Genomic DNA, 26,035 nt, shown 5'->3' on the forward strand with positions numbered 1-26,035 from the left:
TCTCTGTATCAGTTTTTTTTGTAGAGTTTTATCAGTTTTACAGCAGAAAGTGATACCTTTTTCGAATTATTTGTTCTAAATTTAGTTTGTCGTATACATATTTGTTTTCTTTTAAATTCACTGAATTCATTTCTGCTGTTATAAATCTGACTTTTCTTTCATTAATCAGACTTCATTCATCACCCATTTTCATATAACATACTATGATGAATTTGTATGCGTCTTTCATAAATTGGTCATTTAATTACTTAAAGGGATAGTTGACTCAAAAATGAATATTCTTTCATTATTTACTCACTCTCATATTGTTCCAAACCTGTATGACTTGTTTTTCTGTGAAAAATAAAAGAAGATTTTTTTTTTTTGTCCATATAATGAATGTCAATTGGACTCCAACATTCTTCAAAGTAAGCTATCTTTTGTGTTCTTCAGGAAAAAAAGGTTTGGACTAAATTCAGGGAGATTAAATGATGAAAGATCTTTAATTTTTGTGTAATTTTTGTGTGAACTGTTCCTTTAAGTTTGAATTGGTAATATGTTCACATCAGTGCTGAAATTGACACAAAAAGGCAATTTTCCTCTGCAGTTGGCAGCAACAGTGCAATGATGCTGATTAATAGAAACAGGCAATGAATGAGTAACATGGTAACGTGGAAGCTTCTCCATGTTTGATGAGCCAACATGAAATTTTCCCCGGCATACTGCATGTGATGAGGATGAGTTTATGCACATGCACCTGAGGCAAGTGAATACCAAGAAATACAAGAAACATACATACTTATGAGACCTTTGTCTGTTGTACTCTTATAACAGTTCCATGCTGTCCCAATCTGTGATGTGTTTCTCTCTGGTTGCTACACTTATCCCTCAACTAACATCAAAGCTCCTATCTTTGTTTTGTTCACAAATTTGAAAGACACAGGAAGAGACAGTATGGGAAGGGTGAAGAGGGTTGTGTTGAGGCATTGTGTAAGCGTGTGTCTCTGGGGCCGGCAGAAAGATAACTGAAGTGGTGATTACATAAATGCACAAATGGGCTGCAGTTTCTGCCTGCTGTTCCCTGGGCAGTAAACAGCCGGACTGCTTTAGTGTGGCCATCCAGTTATGCAAGCTACTCTTTATTTGTCAGATAAACCCATAAATTTAATGTGCAATCTTAACTGGGAAGACCCCAATGTGGAAGAGGATGTTTCTAAAAGAGGAAGTGTGCAGTACTGGATTGATGGACTCAATTGACTAGGTTTCAAGTATACAGTTTCCATGTAAATGCTTAGTATGTGCGTATAGCTGAACATATAGCCTTTCAAAGTATGCTCCGTGTGACGGTTGCAATGAAACATATTGACATATTTCTATTAACACATGGGCAATAGAACATTTTTATTTTTGTCCAGTGTCTGCGCTATTTCTCTCCAGAAGTTATGAGCGATAAAATTGAGTCTTGGGTATTCCTAAACCCCTCACACAAACACTTGTCAATATGGCTGACTGTTGTTGTCTCTCGATCCAGTAGTTTGTTGTGATACCAGTTTTGCCACCTTAGGTCTTTTCACACTTGAAATGCTTAACCCCAGGTTATTCTGAACAGAATCCTGTCTGGGAACAGGGTTTCACACTGCTCATAATTTAGCCAGGGTTAACAATTAATCCAGTCTATTCCTACACTGATGTTTCTACACTAACCCAGGGTTAACGCTTTTATTTGCATATTTTTAGGTGCTGGTTTCTGTCACATCTTAATATTATTCCCCTTCAATGTGGAAACGAATGTTTATATACAATGCACAGTGTTTTGACTATCCAAAGCATGTGAATATGAGGCATGCAATTGGCTATCGGTTGCTACGGATCTGACCATATGCGTGGCTCAAAATAATCTGACTGGCATGCATACTGTGGTGATGGCGAAATGTACATCATGTGCACTGTACGCAGACCATATCATAAAAAAAAAAAAACAGAATATACTTTGAGCTTTAAAGTTCACAGTTTTCTTGTTCAGATGATCTTGTACAAATAAGTTTGATATTGGGTTTTTAAACCAGTTCATACTATAGCTACTTTGAAAAAAAGTAGATAATTAGAAGCTTTGTGGATATATATTTTTTATAGAAATGAACTATTGATGCAGTGCATAAAAAGCATGGTCATGCCTTATAATAATATGGCAATTTTGATTCAGCAGTGTTGGTTTGGAAATCTAAAAACCTCTGTCATATGTCCTATGTCAATGAAAAGAAGGTAAGACTATGGTGGCATATATGAAATTTCATTCAAGACCTTCCTTTTTATGCAGAAGAGCACTATAGTTAACGACAATAAAAAATGTTCTTCCACAAGGAAAATTTTGTTTCAACCAAAAGTCGACAGAGTCAGAATAGTGCATCTTTTTTGCTGTTTGCTGCATTGTGTCCAGCAACTTTACCAAAATTTGGGCTGAATGTGCACACTTTTTATTCTGGATAAGTTATTAATCCATAAATAATCCAGTACAGTATTGTTTCTGTACTGAGATTGTCCTCTAAATTCATCCATACACACTCCAAAACCATTTCTTAGCAAAGATGCCCAACATGCCATTTTTCATACCCACATTGTAATGTTTTAGCACCCCATGTGGAGTGTTTGGGCAGGGAAGAGTGGCCCCCTGTGGATAAGATTACTCATTTTGATAAAATGCCCATGCCTCTCAGGCAGTATCGTGCCTGTATTCTCTGTCGAAGCGTAGCCTGCAAAAACCATCGTTTATGCATCCTCCCCCTGGTTTTCTAACTCCTTTCTTCTAAAACTTTGTCTTTTACTACCATCATATCCGTTCTCTACCTATTTACCATATCACCCGTGCCCCCAGCCTTTCTTATGTAATGCTGCATACCTTCCTACTCTTCCACTTAGTCTTTTTTTATTGTGATGAAACGGTGAATATACTTGCTTCTTATCTTGCCTGATTGGATCTTGTTTGAAAGATCAGGCTTGATATGATAAAAAATATATTCCAGAGGGATTCCTGGTGGCTCACTGTATATTGAATGTGTGTGAGGTCAAATGTGTGTTGTGAACTGTGTGCATCCTTGTTCCTATCCTCTGAAGCTTGGGGTGTTTGCTCATCTGCCATGCTAACAAGCGTGTGTGTGTGTGTGTGTGTGTGTGTGTGTGTGTGTGTTCTTTAATTAATACATCTGTCTGGGCTAGCCGTAGAGGAAATCCAGCCTGTCCCATCAGTTTTGTATTCCAACTGAGCTGAACCATGCTGTGATGTAAGGGGCCAATTATGAATAAAAGTGTCCATGATAAATAAAAGGAAATCGTCTTTTAAATATCTTGTTTGAACCACATGTGCTAAGTTTAAATTAAATCTTTGTATTCCTGTTGGTTTCACTTAATTTTGAAAAACTTTTATACAATTTTCAGGAAAAGTTTATTTTAATTAAAGGGATAGTTCACCCAAAAATGAAAATTAAGTCATTAATTACTCACCCTCATGTTGTACCAACCCAGTAAGACCTTCGTTCGTCTTTGGAACAAAAGATGAACTTCTAAAGATGAATGAAGGTCCTACGGGGTTGGTACAGCATGGGGGTGAGTAATTAATGACTTAATTTACATTTTTGGGTGAACTATCCCTTTAACTCTAAGAAGGCATTATGTAAACATCGCAGTAAAAAGATTAACATTCAATATAATTTAGTATCCATTATATTAATATAAACATAAAAGGTCATAAAATATTTCTGAGTATTATGAGGAGGAATGCATTCTTTGTGAATTAAAGTAAATCCAATTGTTGTTGTTTTTTTGTTGTTTTTTATACAAATATAAAAAATAAAATTATCATAATTTTTTAATTAGTTTTATATCTATATATTTCAAGGTAAAAAGTTTATTTTTGTGTTGTGTTTTTTTTATACAAATATTATACAATATTAATTCATAAATATTAAACATTTTTGTTATGCTTTTGTTTTTGGGGATTTGCACCAGAGGATTTTTTACAACCTCAATTAATGACCTTGACACACAGTCACACACATGGTCAAGGGAGCCCTTTATATAGAGTATGTATTCAGAAATTATAGAATAAACCTCATATTAAAGCCATTTTATGAATGGCTTACATGTATTTTTAAATGAATTCATATGCACATATGAAGGAAGGCTATATCATTGGCCCATGAACTTGTCCCAAAAGTCTGCTATTAAATACTGTGTAGCTAATTATAAGCACTAATAATCGCTAAATGGGCAACAGTGAGCACTACAGCACTGTCCAGTTACTACATCACCATCAACTGCTGTGTTAGTGTAAGCAGTAGTCTGCTGCATTAAGAGACCCATTTTGGTCTGTGGTAAAGGTCCTGTCGACATCCATTATCGAATGCTAAAGATTAGTGGAGCCAGCCTAACGTTTCCCACATGCAGCCTCAGCCAAGTGCAGCTCCCTGGGAAGGTACTGACCAAGTTTCTCCTTCCAATGTGAACGTGCCTTTTAAATGCTGAGCAGTTCTGCTGCCGTTCACCTTAGAAGTTCGAGAAAGCTTGGTTTGTTTAGAGGGCATGGTGAATTATTGATTGCAGACTTCATATGTTGATCGATTTAGTAATGGGGTTTCCACATGTGCTAGTAGTGAGCAAGGGAATCTCTGACTAATACTCTATACTGTTTTCCAGTTGTAGCAAATTATGTACTGTACATCAACAAGCAGTCTACGTTGTCACTCTGAAGTTGTACAGTAGACACTCGACATAAAAGTGTCCAGACATACTGTACTGTCCTTCGGATGAGACGTTAAACCAAGGTCCTGACTCTCTGTGGTCATTAAAAATCCCAGGATGTCCTTCGAAAAAGAGTAGGGGTGTAACAACATCCTGGCCAAATTTGCCCCTTGGCCTCTGTCCATCATGGCCTCCTAACCATCCCTATATACTAATTGGCTTTATCCCTCTGTCTCTTCTCCACCAATAAGCTGGTGTGTGGTGGGCGTTCTGGCGCAATATGGCTGCCGTTGGTGGTGGTTGAGGAGATTACCCGCTTCCAGTGTGAAGCGCTTTGAGGTCCCATGCAGAAAAAGCGCTATACAAATGTAACGAATTATTGTATTCCAGACAAACATATGTATAGATCAGTCAGCATACAGTATGAAATAAATTATTCATTTTAAACTGCTTGTTTCCGATTTCCATATCTACTTAACCATGCAGTTGCAACGTTTAACTGGTTCAGGCAAGTGTAAGTATTTTACCCTAAGTGACTTCCAACCGACTTACCAACCAGCAATCTGGGGTTAAAGTCCCACATGAATTTTTTTTTTTTTTCTTTAATTAATTTGCCCTTGTACATTTTTATCAACATAACTTCTCCTCCCTCTTGTGGTGTGGCTGTGCCTTGTTAGATGGAAAATCAATTATTGCAGGGCTTTGCGCATCAGTTTGAGCCCCATCAACAGGTGGCCAGTTCACCTTCACATGCTGGTCAATGGATCTCACTTCCTGTAACTCTATATCTCCATAAAAGCAGTTGAAATTCATCACTGGTTTTCAGGACCTCCATGTTCACTGATAATATGATTTGAGTTGATAAGTTCCCCGCTGATGTTCTGTTCAAAGCCACTTAGAGCTGACATTGATGACAGCCTGTTTACAGGTAATAGATACAGTGTACATGAATCTACTATAGGCCTTCATTCAGAGTCCACACTCAAGAACAAGTTCATTCTGGTTATATATTTCAAAACACCAGCAACAGTATGTAAAATATTGATTATGGTTGTTAATTCATAATATTTTATTGTAAAACAAGCAGTTCCAGGCGCTCAGGGTTACTGTTCATGCTTATGTTCTGTAAATGTGTAGTTTTGCTGACATCAGGTGATTTCTTGGCCTATATTTAGATGTCACTTTACTGCTATCCTCATAAAAACTAGTCCATAAATCTGTTATGCAGTTCATCTCTAATGCACTTAAAAAATGATTTTCAGATTAAAAAAAAATAAGATCTGCAAAACTTGGTTTCTTTTCTAAACTTTATTTCTTTACTTTCAATATATGCAATTCTCTAAAATTTACTGATAGGTTCACATACCTGAAACTGTAGTTCCCAGCATGCTTTGCATGGGACTTAATGTGAGAAATTATTATTATTATTATTATTATTATTATTATTATTATTATTTTTGGTGTTTTTGAGCAAGATGTGAAAAGGGGGAGATTTGGTAATGTTAAATGTTCAATCTGGACAGGTACATAAGTGTTTGCTGTTAAGGAGCAGGCTTAGCATTTAGCATGCTAATACATATGCTGTGTTAACGCCATCTCGTAATTACAAGATGACAACCTGTGACATTCTTCTCAGAGCTGTTCACATTCTCAGACTCAGAATTATGTGTTTTTAATTGCAACACTATCAATAACTAAATTAATCTACAGGGGCCAGGTGGTACAGCGGGTCAGGTGGCACAAGTCGGAGCTCTCAGAATTACAATTTTGAGGTTACAATTTGTATTTATGAGATCTACAAATATGCAAACGCTTTTTACAAATCCAAAGTCCAACATGGCATGAATGCACCTACAGTTTATTTGCTATAGCTAGTAGTATCTTGTAATTCAATTCATTAAATTATATATATATATATATATATATATATATATATATTGTCACAAACGAGACTCCTGCGGTTCCTTCTGTTCACTACCAGAGGGATCTCTCTGCGGAATATTAAAACCATTTGAACTACATTTCCCACATACCCAGCACTGATTACCTCTCACCTGACTTTCATTAGTGGACTATTTAAGGTGCTCTCAGACTCACTCTCATTGTGAAGTTTTGTATCTACCCTGGTGATCAACTCCGAGCGGTTCTTCCTGTGTCTTGTCGTCCCGTGGATTACCTTTGGACTGTTTATTCTCATCTTGATTCTTTGCTGCCTGCCCTGAACTATATTCTCTACTACTGGTTTATGTGAGTTTGCCGCCTGCCCTGATCTTATGCCTGTTTCTGGATTACGAGTTGCCTTATCTCTACTGTTGTGTTTGCTGGTGATTGACCTTGAGTGTACAACGACGATTATAATAAAACTGCAAATGGATCCTCATTCTCCTGAAGCTTCATTACATATATAATGAATTGAATACAGTCAAGGAACCAAATAAAATCAATTTGAGACTACTTGATTTGGTTACTTCAAAATAACTTAACTTGATGTTGAAGTTAAGTGAACTAATTATGTTTGTTTTAGTTAATTGACTCTTGTGGACCCGACGTACATGATTAAATCATGTAAATTCAACACTTTTTTTTCAATGTGTGGAGAAAGTTAATAACGGTTAAAAACTTGTGTGACAATGTACAGTTGGAATGTCTCTCAAGGGTAAATTCATTATAGATTTCTTCTGTTAAAAATTGTGCCTTTTCATTAGTTGTGCTAACCTCATCTAAAAAAAATATTTTTTCTTCTTAGAAACGGTAAAAATGTCCTTTAAAGAAATATCTTCATTTTGTGCCAGGCATAATTTGCATCTCATCCTTTAAATAACAAGCAAAAACTCACTGAATAGCTGTAATTATGAAGGCAGTCTGTGTCATTGACTGTTTGGTCTTATAGTAGTTGTTCAGCATTGTAACTTTGGCTCTTTGCAAACTCAAAGGAAATTGAACAAAAGACCAGTTCTTCTGAGCTGAAGGTACAGTAGTGCTGTATCCAGGTTGGATTTCATTCTCTCACAACTTACTCTCTACATGTGAGTGGGGGTAACAAATAAAGACTGCGGCTACGTTTATCATCATGATGATTGCATCTGATTTTACCATGTTATCTAGAATATTTGATGGGATTCTTTCTGTGTTTAGGAATCTTGGGAAATCTGGATTACGGGTATCATGTCTAGGGCTGGGTGAGTAAAACATGCTATAGGCTAAGTGGACTATCACTGTTTGCCTCTTGCAAATATAAGAAATGTACAGTAAATTAGTTTAGGATTAACTGAGCAGCACTATTACCGTATACAATCTGACAGTACCTGTACAATCTCTCTTCAGGCACCTGGGTGACGTTTGGTGGTCAAATCACAGATGAGGTGGGATTTTCATGGATTTAAAAAAAAAAAGAAAAAAAAAAAAGAAACCCAAATCTTAAAGGTGCATGCATAGTTTTACTCTTAAAGGCATAGTTCACTAAAAATTAATTCCAAACCTGTTTCACTTTCTTTGAACATATACAAAAATATTTTAAAAGATCTTTACTTTGATATTTTTATATCAACTTTAATACAATTTGTAGCTTCAAAAAGGAAACAAAAGCTTTATCTATCCATCAATCCGTCTATCAAACTCTTTTTTTGAAGTTTGACCATGTTGAAATCACATAAAGTGCATGACTAACTTGCGTCACATGCGCTTTGCACTTTTTTCCACTACACTGTAAAAAATTTACTGTAAAATTTACAGTAACTTACTGGCAACGATTAGCCAGTAAGTTACTGTGTATACTCTTTACAGTAATGGTACTGTACTTCCATAAAATACTGTAAATGGAAGTACAGTACCATTACTGTAAAGAGTATACACAGTAACTTACTGGCTAATCGTTGCCAGTAATACAGTATTTTATGTTTATACTGTGAAATAAAAACCAATTAAATACTGTGATTTTAGTTGTTTTTACAGTAAGGGTACTGTATTTTCATTCACAGTATTTTATGTAAACACTGTGAAATCAAAAATATTGTATGTAGTTTATAAAATAAAAACAAATTTTAGACTTTTTTAGTCTGGGATGAATTCAGTGTGCGGTTAGCAGTTTTCATGTTTGTTTGAAATGTCAAAGTACCAGCATTTTTATAATATTAAAGGGATACTCCACTTTTTTGGAAATAGGCTCATTTAACAAGTTAAACAGTTGAGTTTTTCCGTTCAGTCGATTTTCTGATATTTAGAAGAATATCAGTAAACAGGCAGTTTCTGATCCTATTGACTTCCATAGTAGGAAAAAATATTTACTATGGAAGTCAATGGGACCAGAAACTGGTTACTGATATTCTTCTAAATGGCAAAAAAAATCGGCTGAATGGATTTGAAAACGGTAAAACCCAACTGTTTAACTCTGGGGGAGTTATTTCCAAAAAAAGTGGAGTATCACTTTAAGTACCATTTTTATACATCTGTCCTGTTTTATGGTAGGTGTTAATATAAAGTATCATCCTGTCATTAGTGCTTAGTCCACCTTCAGGGCCACAATGTACAGCCTTTCATAATGCTTAAAGTGTATCTTTAATCAACAGGTACTGTACAGTAACTAAATAGAAGCAGTACAAATAATTATCATTGTTTCAAATAAATATCATTGAGTATTGTACTGCTGAAAACAACAAAGCTATAATTCCTTTTCAGTGGTTGATTTTCTCTCTGTCTGTGATCTCTCTCCTCTCAGATAGCTGAGCAGCTGATGACGCTGGCGTACGAGAACGGGATCAATCTGTTTGACACAGCTGAGGTGTATGCGGCAGGGAAGTTAGTACTCTCTACTCATTTCCCATCATTCATTGCTGCACTCCCTCATCAAAGATAGGGCTGTATGCTCATATATGGGGAGATTAGTATTAAGTATTAAGTCTAATTTTAGCAGATTATCATCTTTTATAGGACTGTATAGACCTACTTTTCACAGATATGATGGGTCTAAAATTCTTTTCAGGAAACCCAATCCCTCTTTGCTATTAAAATCTTTTCTTATTTACTTTGACACCAAGGTACAATTTGAATTTTGAGAATGAACATATATATATATATATATATATATATATATATATATATATATACTCGTTTTTTTTTATCTTTATGAGCGCTGTCTCTGTGCTGTGATGAGATCGGAAAACAAAGTATCCATTCAAGCTTAAGAATTTGTTCAGTTGAAGTTGAAGACAACTTTTTCAATGATTTTGCCTATTTGAGATCGGTCTATAGTTGCTTAAGATGGTCTTATCCAGATTGTTCTTTTTCAGGAGGGGCTTAACAACTGCAGTTTTCAGGGAGTTCGAAAAACTCCCAGAGAGAAGTGAGGCATTTACCACTTCTAGGAGACCTGCTTCTAAGCTGTTGTGTTTAACACTCTTTAAAAAAAAAATGTGGGAAGTGCGTCTAGGGCGCAGGTTGATGTTTTAAGGTGCTGTACAGTTTCTTCCAAAATGTTGCCTTCAATTTCTTCGAAAACAGACATAGTAACTACTTTCTCAGGTTGTGGTCTGATCTGTCTGACCCGAGAGCAACTCAATGATGTGCTGATCACCTTTCTAAAATTATTGATTTTCTCTGAAGAAAGAGGCAAACTCACTGCACTTGCTGTCTGAGAGCATTTCACTGGGAATCTGGCTTGGGGGGTTTGTCAGTCTCTCTACAATAGCAAAAAGAGTTTGTGTGTTGTTTAGGTTGCTGGGTGGGTTAAAGTTAGGTTTAGGGTTAGTACCTAGTTATTACCCTGTTAGTGCAAAAAGAAAAAAAAAAAAAGACTGTCAAATAAAGTGCTCCCAACAATGTTTTATAAGTTGCTATATATTGACTTGCTATATATTACACTAACATTTACACTTCTAACATTTCAACTGCTGTTTAGTGTACACTTTAGGTATCTATGTTTAAGACAACCTAGTGAAAGAAATTAGTGGTTGGTCAGCAGATTTCACTCGTGCAAGAAAAGAAAAGAGCTGGAAAGGTGAATTGCCTAAACCTGCTAGCTTGCAGTAAATTTAGCAGTGGCGTCTTTATTTTCTGCAATGCCGTGGAAATATATAACGTCCGGGAATTGCTGATAAAGTTAACAGGAAATAGCCTGACTCAGTGTAAATCCACTCAACGATACAAAATGGCACTTTAATGAAGCAGACTTTGAGAGCGTTAAAGGACATAACTTTATATATGTCGTCTGAGGTTGTGAGGGGGCCGTTTGTCATCTTCCATCCGTGTTTCATGCCATGTCAAGCTGGCCATGAGTCTGTGGCTCAGTGCATTGATAGTTCATGCAGAATAATCAAGTGAGCATTGTAAAAACCTCAGCATAGGCAAACAATATCCTTAAAGGGATACTCCACCCAAAAATGAATATTGTCATCATTTACTCACCCTCAACCCTGTGTCAAAATATCTTCCTTTGTGTTCAGCAGAAGAAAGAAACTCAGACAGGTTTGCAACAACTTGAGGGTGAGTAAATTATGACCATTTATTTTTGGGTGGATTATCCCTTTAATCACTCATACACATATACTTGCCGTCTTTCTGTGGATTTATTCATCTAGACTACTAGTTAATACTGTATAAAAGGAAGACTATTATGAGTTTGTCTAAGGATGTCTGCTGCCCTTTTGAGTCCACGTTAGTTACAGTAGCGCTTCATTTGTTACAAGCTGTCACAAAGATTCACATTCTCGCATTGGGATGATGAGGCCTGATGGGGGAACCATTCATGAAGAACACATTGGTCCTGAGGGCAAAAATGTAACATCTGTCATTAGACACTCTCCCTCCCTTCCGCTCTTCCCCTTTTTAAAAAATCTGCTCACATAAGAAAAAAACATGAAGCATTTTGCCTGTGAAAAGAGTTCCTTTCATATTTCAGTAAAGTGAATGCTTCATTAGCTTAATTCTCCAGAAGCTGAGAACAGGGAATCCCCCGGTGTAGAGGACGCTTTTGCTCACCGGCTGTGATGTAAGTGAGGAGGAGAAGGTCTAGGACAAAATAATAGCATGGTAATTGCTTCTCACTTTCTTACAGGGCTGAAATAGTTCTCGGCAGTGTCATCAAGAAGAAAGGATGGAGGTAAACATATTGATTTGCTGTATTTAAAACATTCTCAAACTCTCATTTGATGCGATCTGCCCATGTGAGGGGCTTTCTCCTCAGACTGTCAGAGTAACTGCTGACATCCTCTCAATGGGAAGATGCCTGCTTATACCCTGCAGCTCCTGTTAGTTTGTGAATGACTAATGTGGAATTTGCAGTTAAGGAGACATCAGCTTTTATTCATCCTACCATTCCCTGTATGCAAGCACTGAGGCGAAAAGCCGCTTCCCCAGGGAAAGATGTCTAAATTTGGACACAATTTTTGCCCTTTTTAGAAACATGGCATAACTGCAGTTTCAAGTGAATATTCTTCTACAAATGCTTCTTATTGTGACCATCTTCTGCAGAGAATTCACATTGTTGTGGAATTTACAATTTCTGCACTTTTTAACAGAAATGTTTTTTTTTTATAAATGATTATATTTATTCTAAAATATGTATGCTATTTTAGGGTTTTCATAACAAAATTGTAATAGTAAAAAATATAATATAAACAGTATATTTTGCAATTAATTCAATTGAATTTAATTCTCATAATAACAGCAACAATAAGAATAATAATTTTATTATAAAAATTTTTTTTATGCGTTTAATGTTCTTTTTCTTGGATATATATATATATAATTCAAATATAATGGAACTTCCTGGTCTTTTCATGTGTCTTTTCATACCTCTTCAGACTATAGTGTAAAAACAGTGTAATTTCCTGAAGCCTAAACTGACACTGTTTACCCATCAATGAATCATCATGATGTCTGGCCCGTCCTTGCCTTTGTTTCGCTTTCAACCACTTTGTCTCTTGTCTTTCATAGACGTTCCAGTTTGGTCATCACCACCAAGATATACTGGGGTGGAAAGTAAGTGCTAAGAGTGTGTGTGTGTGTGTGTGTGTGTGTGTCAGAAAGAGGTTAATGATGATTTATACCCTCCCCTGACTGAGAACGACAGGGGCATTTGGTTAATTATAGTCTCTTTCATATGAGCTGCGTGTGGGGTATAGTAAGGGAAGTCCTGCAGACCCTCACTGGAGAACGATCCAGGTCGAATCCCCCCTCTGAGCTGTGCTCTTTCACTCAGGGCAAATTAAAGGCCAAAGCCGAGCACTGATGTGAGGTCACCATCAAACATTAATGGGTTTAAATTGGAACTGTGCTCACATTTTGATAGTAATTAATTAGGCTCACGTTCATAGTCCATGGCCTTATTCAATCCGACCTTTGGTAAATGTACCTGAGGAAGATCACTGATTATTGTTAAAAGAAACGGTTGGGTTTAATAAGTCTAAATGATTCCAGAATCCTGGCTATGATGTTGTACATGACAAAATCACAGTGACCATATTCACTGGATGTACTTAAATATGCAATCTTTGTATGTTTTTCAGAGCAGAAACAGAGAGAGGCTTGTCCAGAAAACACATAATAGAGGGTAAGTCATGTGAGAAATTATTGCATCTTATATCCTAAGGGTCAAATAGATTTGGGCCTGAAATTTGGTGAAACAATGCCATGTTTCAACCCCTTAAAGTTCTTCATTCCTTAAAGATTTGTGAAGTACTAATTTAAAGCTGCAGTGTATAATGTGTATACCAGTAGCAGCCCCAAACGGAAAGATCGGGATATGTAGAACACCGTTTTTAACAGTACTTTTGTTTTTCTGACCTTCAGGTCTAAGGGCATCACTGGAGAGACTTCAGTTAGAGTATGTGGACGTAGTGTTTGCCAACAGACCCGACCCCAACACGCCAATGGAAGGTAGGTGTGCTTGATGAGATGCTGGGCTTGATGAGTGTTTGCGTCTTTGACTACCAGCAATGGAATGGCTCACTTAACTGCTTTGCACTGAAGCATGGGACTATATCAGACCAGTCGCACAGCTCTCATCTCACAAAATAGAGATCAAACACATTGAGACCAATGGTGTAGAATTTCTAAAAATGGTCTAATAATCCCATTCATTTTGAAATAAACTACATCATCACACAGAATAATTGATTGTCTAGAACACTGAGCAGAGAATGGAGCATGTTGTCTAAGTGTGCTGTCAACAGGGCCGGATCTAGGGCTGAGCCCTCCCAAATGTCTGCCTTGCCCATGCCCATACAATTTTTATGATTTGTGCATTTATTAAAAATGATATGAGGGGGACTGTGTGTTGAGATATTTGATGAAGGGCTTTAGATTACTCCAACCTATAATAATTAATTATCATTACTGTATATTATTGTTAAAAAACAACACTAGAAAAAAAATGCAGTATATATAATTTTTATTAGTTGAAAGTAACAGCGTGGCACGTTATAAACTCATGAGGCGACTTCAGTTTAATGTATCCTCGTGAACATGTAACTTCATAATTACCCGCTGATTCTTAAGTGTCATTTAGCCGCCCCTGCAAAAATGGGTCATACTATTGAGATTAACTGAGCAGTTGAAATATGCTTTGAGAACGTACATAGACAGAACGTGAATATAATGCAACTGTATAGTATATACTGTATAATGTATTGTTCAGTCAGGGCCGTAACTACCATAGGCTCCCCATTCTTGATGCTGCTCTATTACCCTCCATTACGCACCCCTCTGTTTGTTATTAGGATACAAACAGTTTAAAAAGCTAGATTGTTAGGCTGGTCTGCCTCAGTGGTCTTTTCAATGATAACAGTACTTTTCAGTATCAAAATGATGGCCAATCAGATTAAAGAAGCATGGCTTCCGGTTCACAAATTCCAATGCAACACTCTAGTTTTTACATTGAAAGAGTGTGGTAAGATGCAAGTAGCTAAATATTTAAAGTTTGACAACTGTTTTATAATGGATATGTTTAGCGACTGACAGTAATATCCAGTAATGTGAACTTTTTTTATGGAATTTCGCAATTTTGAATTGACAATATGGTATTGTTTACATGATCTGTTTCATTCATAACTGAATGTGACGAGACAAGAAACATTTAGCATTTTTGACGTTAGACATACAAATAAGAGTGAATGTGAGAATATTTTTAGATAAAATATTATTTGCAAAGAGTTGAAATGGATTCTCAACAAGGCTACAATTAGACAGAACTTGTTTTACCGTTCATATTTATTTTTCTTCATTCCCTTTCATCCTTTTTAATCCTTTTATTGTTTCATTTCTTTTAATAAAAAGTCCAGTAATACCCTTTGCCACCTCCCCCCAACTAGTAATTAACAATTACTAAAAAAGTATGTTCTATGTAGTATGAATGTGTGTAGTATGAATGTAATCTGGATCTACTACATTCCTCGTGTTGTCATTATATGAGAACTACCAGCTTCAGTTAAATCGCTTCACTGTTATTCATAAATACGCAACCTCATGGGATAGTAAAGTGTCTGTTGTATGAACGGATGAAGTTTGATATATATATATATATATATATATATATATATATATATATATATATATGTATGTATGTATAACAAAATATAAATGAAAGTCAAAAGCACATTTTTAGTCATACCTGAAGGTTATATGGGCCATTCTACAGAATTGGTTCAAAGTTAGAGTTGGAAGCATTTTTTTTCCATAAATCTCTCACAGACACGCAATTCATATTCAAACAGTCTTTGTGCAGTTTACAGACACTATTCAATAACGTGATTAGATCAAAGCACTTAAGAATAAACTTATTACATCAGCAGAATCCGTTGCTCCTCGAAATGACACTACCAGCACTTCTGAGGTAACTTTTCCAGGATTATTACGGTAGTATTGTTCCTCACAGTGCAGCAAGATGAGGTAACACGAGGTAAAAATAAGTACAAGATTCTTATTAAACTGGATGTTTTATCCAGCTGTGGGTGTTTTCATGGCTTGCCGCAACATTTGTGTTTGAATAGTGTGCACTCTCAGTGGGTGTGGCCACATTAACACGTCATATGCTATAATTAGCTGAAATCAAAAAGACTGACATTTTTCTCTATTCATACAGATTAAGTAAACTGAAAATATTTGTTTTTATATAAATTACCTCATTTAAAAGAAGAGAATTCAGCTTCATAATGGAAAACCTTTTGTGCCCGTGTGACAAGTATTTACTTAGTTACAGTTCATTTTCCGACGTGTTTCAGAATTAACTTCACTGACAGAGAGAAGGCAAAATTCGCATCATGTTTATTTTTTTATTTTTCTTTATTTGACAACAAGCAGAACACTTTGTTTTTATTGTGAGTATCCACAAAAAAATAGACACTTAACAGGGTCTAATGATGTACAACACTTATGTAAGATCAAAATCAACAGAATAATTTGGGTCTGTGTTGCACTGATAAGGAAAAAAAGTGAGCTTGATATCCAACCCCAGAGGGTTAAGGGCTTTTATAATAGTGCTGTCAAATCGATTAATCCTGATTAATTGCATTTAACATAAGTTTGTGTTTATATATATATATATATATATATATATATATATATATGTGTATATATATGTGTATAGTATGTATAAATGTGTGTTTACAGGATATACTGTATTGTATGTGATTGTATGTGTGTATATATATGACGAATATGAAATGTATAATAATATATATACACATATTATGCAAACACAATGTCTTATGCTAGATGCGATTAATCTCAATTAATCGATTTGACAGCATTAACAAAATCATCTGCTTTTAAACCCTCCAAAAATCTGCCCCATTCACTTCCATTGTAACTTCCTTACTCTAATTTCCTTTTCTTTTTTTGTAAGGACAATGGAGGACAAGTCGAAATGAAACTTTGTTTTAATCTACATCTTACAAATGCTGTTAATTAAGCTTAACTAAATACTGTGACAATGCCATGTAGAGCTGTGAGGGGTATGTGGATAGAATGATCAGTGTCAGAGACTGAGCCTGATGCTTCTGAGGTCATGGTCATGTCGACATGAATACTCGTGCTTGTGCAAACACACACCCCGTGACTTCAAGCTTGGACCCATAGCGCTGGGATTTGTCAGACTCCCCCCTGGTCCAGTTTTGCTGTTTTTTTTTCCTTCAGAGATTTCATTCCATTTGCTGTTTGGTAAACCTCCTTTCACAGTCTTTTGTTTGTTTGTTTATCACCAGGAGATCCGTTTAACACTTCAAAATCAAGAACATTCATCATAGAAGGTACATGGTACCCTCAGTGAGAGTTTTGACCTCCTGTCTCCAAAAGCATTTTATGGCTTTGATTTGTGATAGTTTGCCCTCTTTTCCTGGTGTGAGAAACCTGACCGTGTCCATAAAATGCTGAAGATTTCCAGAATTTCCTATAAAAAAAAACCTGGTATGCTGTAGAATGATTGATTTCTTTGACTCTCCTGTCCATCTTGCAAGTGAAATTTGCAGACTGCATTGCATCTTTCTGACCCGTGATTATTGTTTTTCCTTTTTTACCATGCATTTTCATTCCTTTTTAAAAGATTCTCCATTATTAATTTTTCTTAGAAAATGACTCATGTAGGTCCTAAGCGGATATTTTTTTGGGCTTCGTCTTTTTTTTTTTAAAATATATAATTAATAAATCCTGTTCATACATAAAAATCTGCTTCTGCTTATAATATTCTCTAGCGTAATGTTCAGATTTTCCTAAAACCAATTAAAACAATTTTTTGCAAGATGATTGCCTGCAGTGTCCTCAGCTTCCCTGCATGTGAATATTTTATTACAAGTAGCTGCTCTCTTATTTGCATGTGTCTTTGTTCCCTATCGTAGTCACTTCGAGTTACGTCAGAAGTGACGGAGATTGGGGGTTTCGCATAGAAAGCCAATCCTCTTCGAGTATTAAAACACGAGCCAATGGCATGCAATGCCTTGGGGCTGCGGAAATTTGCATAGCGTACTCCGCCCTACTCCGTGAGTATAAAAGGAGGAAGTGAACGCAACCGCAGTATGTTTTCGCTTCGGAGCCAAGAGAACCTCTTCACTCCTGAAAGCACTGTTCAAGACTCTTCGAGACGAGCGTCCTCTTCAGTGTTGGTGTGACGGCGGTACCCAGCGAGATTCTGCATCGCCTGCGATCTGAGCAGTGGTCTGCCAGACTTTGCGCTTCTCCCTGGTCGCTTCAGCGCTGAAAGAGTGAATTTCCTCCTCTCATTGAAAGAGCTGCACGCGCACGTCTTTTTAAAGACGGTTCGCCCGTGCTCTTCTGGGTGTGATTGATTTCTGTCGTCATCTGATGGTCACGATCGCTGCTTTGTATGCCTGGGCATTTCAGCATGCAGCAGCAGCGTTCGTGGATGACTCATTTTCCTTCTGTGGGAACATGACCATCTCTACACTGAGGTCGAGACTCAATGATCTCACTTGAGTGAGAGTCCCGGTCCCCCCCGCTCGATCGGTTTCCTCCATAGGGGGCCCGTCGACCCGGGGACCTGGTGATTTACGGTGATGGTGTGGATAAGCCCCGACGATTTCTCGGGCCACACCTCCCGCCTCAGTGCGAGAGCCAGCGAGCGTTAGTTCGATTCAGTCGGTTGCTTCTTCGGTGGCACCGGCTGCTTCGGGCAGCGCTCCAGATGATGATGCGATGTCGATCACAGCATCACTAGGCGGGCTTGACTCCTCGGGAAGTGAGGATGCGGCCGCGTTGCCTCCCTCGGGAGCGTCAGCGCCGCCGTGTCTGATCCCGCGATGATGGCCGTGCTATCTCGGGCGTTCGTGAGCATCGGGTGGGGGTGGAACTCCGCCCCTCCCCGATCTCTCGCGGCTGAATAATTGGTTTTTGGGTAACGCTGCCGCCTTACGGCCACGGCCAACCCCAATTTCCTTTTTTCCCCGAGTTGCATGCGGAACTGACACGCACTATAAAAAAAAAAAAATAAATAAAAAAAAAAAAAAAAGCGTGCTTAGTTCCCCGCCCTTCCTCCCCTCGGCGATGCGGCTGTCTGTGGGTACGCTGGGGCTCCCCCGGTCAACCGGCGGTTGCTCTCAGATGCCCCTCCAAAGCCTATGGGTTCTCGTCGTCTATGGCGGCGCGATTCTGTAGAGCGGCGGGACAGGCAGCCTCCGCCCTGCATATGATGAGCACCTACAAAGCTAGCTCCCTGAGCTGGTTGAGGAAAAGCTGACACTGTCATTGAGCACACAGACTGGAATGAGCGCGCACGACGTCCAGTGCGTCGCCCCGTTCATTCCTCTCTGTCTCGGAGGGCGCGGAAGGGTGCGTGTGTCGTCCCCGGGCTACGCCAATCCCTTCCCCCTCTGTCGCCAGACCCCCGGCAGAACAGACCCCCGTGGAACGCTCTGCCTTCCCTGGTCTCTTCTGTCGGGGAGCGGGTTTCGACGGTGCATCCGGACGGGGTAACTCCTGCACGCATGCCGGTCGACCCGCCTCGCTGCCCCTCCGGGGGGACGTCTGTGGTTCGCATGACCCCGTTGGCTCACTTCCTGGAAGCCTGGCTAGCGCTTCCCGGGGTTCCCGCTGGGTCATCAGAACGATCGGATTCGGCTACGCGATTCAGTTCGCACGGTCTCTTCCCCGCTTCAGGGGAGTTCGCTCCACGATGGTTGGTGGCAATGCCCCAGTCTTGAGAGCGGAGATTGCGACCCTGCTGGCGAAGGGTGCAATCGAGACGGTCCCTCCAGCCGAGGTGAGGTCCGGGCTTTACAGCCCCTACTTCATTGTCCCCAAGAAAGACCGGTGGGTTACGACCGATCCTGGACCTGCGCATTTTGAACCGTTCTCTCCATCGACTACCGTTCAAAATGCTCACGGCCAAACGCATTTTCGAATGTGTTCGGTATCAGGATTGGTTTGCAGCGATCGACCTGAAGGACGCGTACTTCCATGGCTCCATTCTCCCTCGACACAGACCGTTTCTTCGGTTTGCCTTCGAGGGCCAGGCATACCAGTACGCCGTTCTCCCATTCGGGTTAGCTCTGTCCCCTCGCGTCTTCACGAAGATCGTCGAGGCAGCCCTTGTTCCCCTTCGCGAACACGGGGTTCGCATCCTGAACTATCTCGACGACTGGCTGTTACTAGCACACTCTCGAGCTCAGGTTTGCGAACACAGAGACCTGGTGCTACGGCACCTAGCCCGTCTGGGCCTTCGGGTCAACCGGGAAAAGAGCAAACTTTGCCCCGTGCAGAGGATCTCTTTTCTCGGCATGGAGATAGACTCGGTCGCCATGTCCGCGCAGCTCACGAACGAGCGCGCGCACTCACTGCTGGCTTGTCTTCGACAGTTCGAGGGCAAGAGTGCGGTTCCACTGAAACTATTTCAGAGGCTCCTGGGGCATATGGCATCCGCGGCCGCGGCAACGCCGCTCGGTTTGCTTCATATGAGACCGCTTCAGCTGTGGCTTCGCGATCGAGTCCTGAGGTGGGCATGGCATCGCGGCTCGCTCCGAGTTCCAGTGACTCCGACGTGCCGCCGATCCTTCTTCCCGTGGTCGAACCTCAGCTTTTTACGGACAGGGTCCCTATTCAGCGAGTTTCCAGGCATCTCGTTGTCTCCACGGATGCGTCTACCACGGGTTGGGGTGCCATGTGCAATGGGCATGCAGCCGCCGGTTCCTGGACAGGAGCCCAGCGCCTCATGCACATCAATTGCCTCGAGCTGTTGGCAGTACGGCTCGCCCGGCACCGCTTCCGAGCGTGCTCTAGGGCCAGCATGTGCTTGTCCGCTCAGACAACACTACGGCAGTAGCGTACATCAACCACCAGGGGGGGTCTACGCTCGCGCCGGTTGTCGCAGCTCGCCCGCCACCTCTTGATATGGAGTCAGAAGCACCTGAGGTCCCTTCGTGCAGTTACATTCCTGGAGACCGGAACCGGGCAGCCGCGAGCTGTCCCGGGCCCGTCCCATCTCCGGCGAATGGCGACTCCATCCCCAGTCGGTCCAGCTGATTTGGGACCAGTTCGGGGAGGCACAGTTAGACCTGTTCGCCTCTCGGGACTCGTCCCACTGCGCCCAGTTATTCTCTGACCCGCGGCTCTCTCGGCTCGGATGCGCTGGCGCACAGCTGGCCACGGGGCCCACGCAAGTGTGCGTTCCCCCAGTGAGCCTCCTTGCACGGGTGTTGTGCAAGATCAAGGAGGACGAGGAGCAGGTCTTGCTGGTAGCCCCCTACTGGCCCACCAAGACGTGGTTCTCCGAACTCTTGCTCCTCGCGACAGCACCTCCTTGGCCTATTCCTCTGAGACCGGACCTACTCTCTCAGAGACGGGGCACTCTGTGGCACCCTCGTCCCGATCTTGGAGGCTGCACGTGTGGCTCCAGGACGGGACGAGGCAGGTTTGAGTTCGCTGCCACCTGCGGTGGCGGCAACCATCACTTCCGCAAGAGCGTCGTCCACGTGACACCTTTATGCGTTGAAGTGAAACCTCTTCGTCAATTGGTGTTCTTCTCGCTGAGAAGACCCCCGGAGATGTTCGATCGGAGTCATGCTTCCTTCCTGCAAGAGGGGTTGGAGCGTAGGCTGTCGCCCTCCACCCTTTGGATTTATGTCGCGGCCATTGCCGCGTCTCATGATGCAGTGAAAGGTAAGTCTATGGGAAGCATGACCTGGTCATCAGGTTCCTGAGGGGAGTGAGGGGGCTAAATCCGCCTCCCTCCCCTCCTGCCCTCTGGGGACCTCTCAGTAGACCTGGGTGCTCTGCAGAGGCCTCCCCTGGAGCCTTTGCAGTCGGTAGAGTTTTTGCCCTGTCCTATGTGACAGCACTCCTGATTGCATTGGTATCCATCAGGAGAGTAAGGGACCTGCACGCACTCTCTGTTGACGAAGTGTGCCTGGAGTTCGGGCCGGCTTACTCTCACGTATTCCTGAGACCCCGGCCTGGATATATGCCCAAGGTTCCTACCACTCCCCTCCGGGACCTGGTGGTGAACCTGCAAGCGCTGCCCCTGGAGGAGGCAGACCCAGCCTTGGCACTGCTCTGTCCGGTACGTGCTCTCCGCACCTATGTCGACAGAACGCAGTGGTTCAGGACCTCAGACCAGCTCTTTGTCTGTCATGGGGGGAGCCAGAAGGGAAGGGCTCTCTCAAAGCAACGGCTGTCCCACTGGATAGTGGATGCCATTGCTTTGTCTTACCAGCAGCAAGGCCTTCCGTGCCCCCTTGGTGTGACGGCCCATTCCACTCGGAGTGTAGCCTCCTCTTGGGCTTTAGCGCACGGCGCCTCGCTAACAGACATCTGCAGAGCTGCAGGCTGGGCGACACCCAACACCTTCGCCAGATTCTATAATCTGCGAATTGAGCCGGTATCCTCTCACGTACTCGTTTCGGCCAGTTCTGGATCCGCTCAGGTGTCTTCGCTTGCTCGCCACTCCACTCCCCGGACTGGATAAGTGCGATATTTCCTCAGTTCTTCCATTGAAGTCTTGAGTCCTCCAGCACCGACGATGCGGGCACCACTGCGTTGCTCTGGATGCTAGCTAGGTGCCTCCATGCGCACGGTTCCCCATGGTAACCGTCTCATGTGTATTATCCACTGTAAGCCTCTCTGAGCATGTGTCTTCCCTTGGCAAGCCATCTGCCACCCCTGGAGTTTAAATCAGTAGCCACCTGCGGTTGGTACTCCAGTGTTCCATATGCGTTCCTATGTGGCCATATGTGTATCCTTAAGTCCTCCCTTCGGTAGGCAGCTGGTAGCATGTCCCCCTCGGGATATGTTTCCCAGTGTACCTTGGTAATCCTGTGTCAAAGTCGGATCCCCAAAAAAAAAAAAAAAAAAAAGAGGTAAGGCTCGGGGGTTCAGTCTTTCGCAGGGCACTGGAAGACAGCTTGAAGATGGCGTGATGGCACAGACCCCCAATCTCCGTCACTTCTGACGTAACTCGAAGTGACTACGATAGGGAACGTCTCGGTTACGTATGTAACCCTCGTTCCCTGAGTAGGGAACGGAGACGTTACGTCTCCCTGCCACTTCTGCTGTATCGCTGGGTAGAGGCCGAGTTCAGTCTTGGCTCCTCAGCGAAGACATACTGCGGTTGCGTTCACTTCCTCCTTTTATACTCACGGAGTAGGGCGGAGTACGCTATGCAAATTTCCGCAGCCCCAAGGCATTGCATGCCATTGGCTCGTGTTTTAATACTCGAAGAGGATTGGCTTTCTATGCGAAACCCCCAATCTCCGTCACTTCTGACGTAACGTCTCCGTTCCCTACTCAGGGAACGAGGGTTACATACGTAACCGAGACGTTTTTTGTCTTTCTTATATTTTCTCTGTTTGTCTAAAAAATGTTGATGGTGATATTATTCACAAATCTTGAAAAAGATAAAAGCTGCTTTGCAGAACCCAGTTTAAACAGGTAAATTGAAGATGCTACCATGTAAACATGTACAGTAGTTAGTCCAGTTTCTTACAACAGATTGGAAAATTGATTTACGAGAGGTTTGTGAATGCTGTCTTTTTTTCTGCCTGCAGTGTTTGCTTTTTACTTAAGAAATAATAGTTATAAATAATTGGATGATTTACCATAGCATAAAATGACCTATTGGAATACCTTTATTGTTTATTTACATGTATGTTAATATGTGGGAATTCCCTGTGGTGTGGCCAAATCATTTGCTTTGTCATATAATGTGGGTCTGTTTTCAATAAATAACTGGTCATACATTTACACTGCTTTGAAAATTAAAAAATATATACTCAAAAAAATAAATAAATACAAAATAAACTGTATAGACAATAGACCTTTTCAGACAGGCAAGTTTTTAAGAATCCTTGAAAATGTTGCTAATCAAGACATTTTTCGAGGTTGTAGTTTTGTAGGATAAAAGGATGTAATTTTAACCTATTACACCTGCTACTTTTACGGAAATGAATGTTTGGGTGGAACTACTTACTTCAATGTTTAATGCAATGACCCACGGTGTGATTCCTCCATAGTACTTTGCAGCTGATTTCATACAGCTTTTTGTAACCATGATATTTGGTTCCTTTCTCATAATAGGGTATGTTAATGCAGTGTACAATAATATGACATGTAGCAGACTGTAGGCTGGACCATGGAAAATTGCTCCTGCTAAATGTCAATGAAATGCAGCCTTGTGGAGAAGTCGTACTCTGATTTATTTTCCACCCACTAAGAAGCTCTTTGAGTAGAGTTACTATAACATGCATAACCTTCGGGCCTTTTTTAATATCCTGTCACTTTGTATAAAGAAAATATGATAAATGGCCTTTGTTGCTCTTCGCTTTTTTCAGAATCTACTTCTGCTCCACTTCCATTATTTACTGTTATATCCGACCTTGTTTTTTAATGGCTAAGTGTATTGCAGTCGTCTTACTCTCTCTCATCCCGTCCACATCTGATTTTGTTCTTCGGTCCCGCAAGGTCTGAGTGTTATCCGAACTCTGATTGTTAATATTTTGGTTGGCAGAGACGGTTCGAGCAATGACCCATGTGATTAACCAGGGAATGGCCATGTATTGGGGCACTTCTCGCTGGAGCTCCATGGAGATTATGGTGGGTTTGAAAAACGATCACAAACAATCACAAACAAACAAGTGATTGTTTTCTAGCATTACAAATAAAGCACTTGAGTTTTCATTCAAATACATACAAGTATTCATGTTGTTTCAGAATCTCATTCGCTGTCATTGAAGTGTTTTTTTTTTAGATCACCATTATGTTTTTTACCTCTACATACTTGGCTACAAACTTTATCTCTGCTCTCATAATAGCAAAAGACTGTTTTCTGATCTTTTTTGGCTCTTTAATGTTCGGCTAATGCACTGAAAAGAAATTGGTGTAGGATTTACTTAGAAACAATGTTATTTTATTTGACAGTATTATTGTATGTTTTTTTCAGGAAGCGTACTCTGTGGCGAGACAGTTTAACCTGATCCCGCCTGTCTGTGAGCAGGCTGAATATCACATGTTCCAGAGAGAGAAGGTGGAAGTACAGCTGCCTGAACTCTTCCATAAGATAGGTGAGTGTGTTTTTTTTCCAGAGAAAAGTCATTTTAACACAGTTGCTGAAATGGTTCATAGTACTATGTCACAATGGTGTTTGTTGGTGCAGGTGTGGGTGCCATGACGTGGTCTCCACTGGCCTGTGGGATCATCTCAGGGAAGTATGACAGCGGTGTGCCTTCTCATTCCAGAGCCTCTCTCAAGGTATTCCTCGACCATGAGTTACAACCTCTCAGTCCGTCCTGACTGTTGTCATGGTGGTGGTCTTCATTGTGTGCTTTAAATGTGAAGAGCCTGCTTGCGTTTTTGTTTTATTTCTATCACTTATGGGATTGCTCCAGTTCATCTGCCACACATGCATGTAGATGAACACATATACACATAGCCATTGAGTGCTTTTGATTGGCCAAAAAATTGTGATGTCATTTGCTGTACATTGCATTGTATAGATAAGAATACCTACAGATATTAGTAGACCATAACACATCCGTATCATGGCCAATAGCAGATTCACATGATGTACATTTGAAAGAAAATTAGAACATAGTTGCCTTGATAATACATGATTTTTTTTAAATATAGAACAAGAGTGCATTAAATTGATCAAAAGTACAGTAAAGGCATTTTTAATGGGACAAAAGATTTCTTTCAAAAATATTTCAAAATCTCTTTTCAATTTTCTATTCTTTAAAGAAAAAGCAGCACAACTGTTTTTAACATTGATAATAATCATAAATGTTTCTTGAGCAGCAAATCCCCATATTTGACTGATTTCTGAAGGATCATATGAATAAATTAAATTTTAAAATATTCAAAGATATTTTACAATATTGCGGTTATACTGTATTGTATTTTTATCAAATAAATGCAGCCTTGGTGAGCATAAGAGACTTAAAAAAAATCGTACTGACCCCAAACATGTGAACGGTAGTTTTTTTTTAAACGAGAATGAATAAATAATGAACCATGGCGTGTCTTCTTCCTCAACTCTTGCTTTTCCAAATAGCACATTAAAGAAAGTTGCTTAGCCATTATTTTGGCGCCGCAGAGAGTTTTCCTGTCGGAACCCCCAGCAACCATAGCAACCAATAACGTTCCGGAGGGAGGCTTTCTATAACTTGCTTCGACAGTTGCATTTTATACGGCAAAACGAATTAAGCACACACAGCAGTCAACAATAAATCAGGTATATATTAATATATTTTCTTAACATTTGCATAATAAAAATAACCTAAAAATGTATTTTTTATCAAACTTGTCTGGGCGGGCCAGTGAGTAATGTGGGCGGGCCAGTGCCGACCTGGCCCAATAATGACTATGCCCCTGATCCCACGTAGCAATTATGCCA

The 26,035-nt window shown here is 40.5% G+C and overlaps 1 protein-coding gene across 6 annotated transcripts in view; it reads left to right on the plus strand.

The window, feature by feature from the left end:
* Positions 1 to 26,035, plus strand: part of kcnab2b (potassium voltage-gated channel subfamily A regulatory beta subunit 2b) — a 104,657-nt gene that overhangs the window by 29,251 nt on the left and 49,371 nt on the right. For 4 of the 6 annotated variants that reach the window (XM_039651932.2, XM_089124285.1, XM_039651925.2 and 1 more), the window contains 10 exons: positions 7,849 to 7,892; positions 8,038 to 8,075; positions 9,428 to 9,507; positions 11,762 to 11,806; positions 12,643 to 12,687; positions 13,215 to 13,258; positions 13,498 to 13,584; positions 24,152 to 24,237; positions 24,584 to 24,704; positions 24,797 to 24,891. In XM_039651932.2, coding sequence (XP_039507866.1) covers positions 7,849 to 7,892; positions 8,038 to 8,075; positions 9,428 to 9,507; positions 11,762 to 11,806; positions 12,643 to 12,687; positions 13,215 to 13,258; positions 13,498 to 13,584; positions 24,152 to 24,237; positions 24,584 to 24,704; positions 24,797 to 24,891 — 685 coding nt within the window. Of the gene's footprint in view, positions 1 to 7,848; positions 7,893 to 8,037; positions 8,076 to 9,427; positions 9,508 to 11,761; positions 11,807 to 12,642; positions 12,688 to 13,214; positions 13,259 to 13,497; positions 13,585 to 16,907; positions 16,953 to 24,151; positions 24,238 to 24,583; positions 24,705 to 24,796; positions 24,892 to 26,035 lie in introns of all 6 variants that reach the window. The other 2 variants (XM_039651924.2, XM_039651929.2) reach the window with 1 other exon arrangement.

This window comes from Pimephales promelas, chromosome 20 (assembly GCF_988280905.1).
Source record: "Pimephales promelas chromosome 20, fPimPro1.hap1.1, whole genome shotgun sequence".
Classification (NCBI taxonomy): Eukaryota; Metazoa; Chordata; class Actinopteri; order Cypriniformes; family Leuciscidae; genus Pimephales; species Pimephales promelas.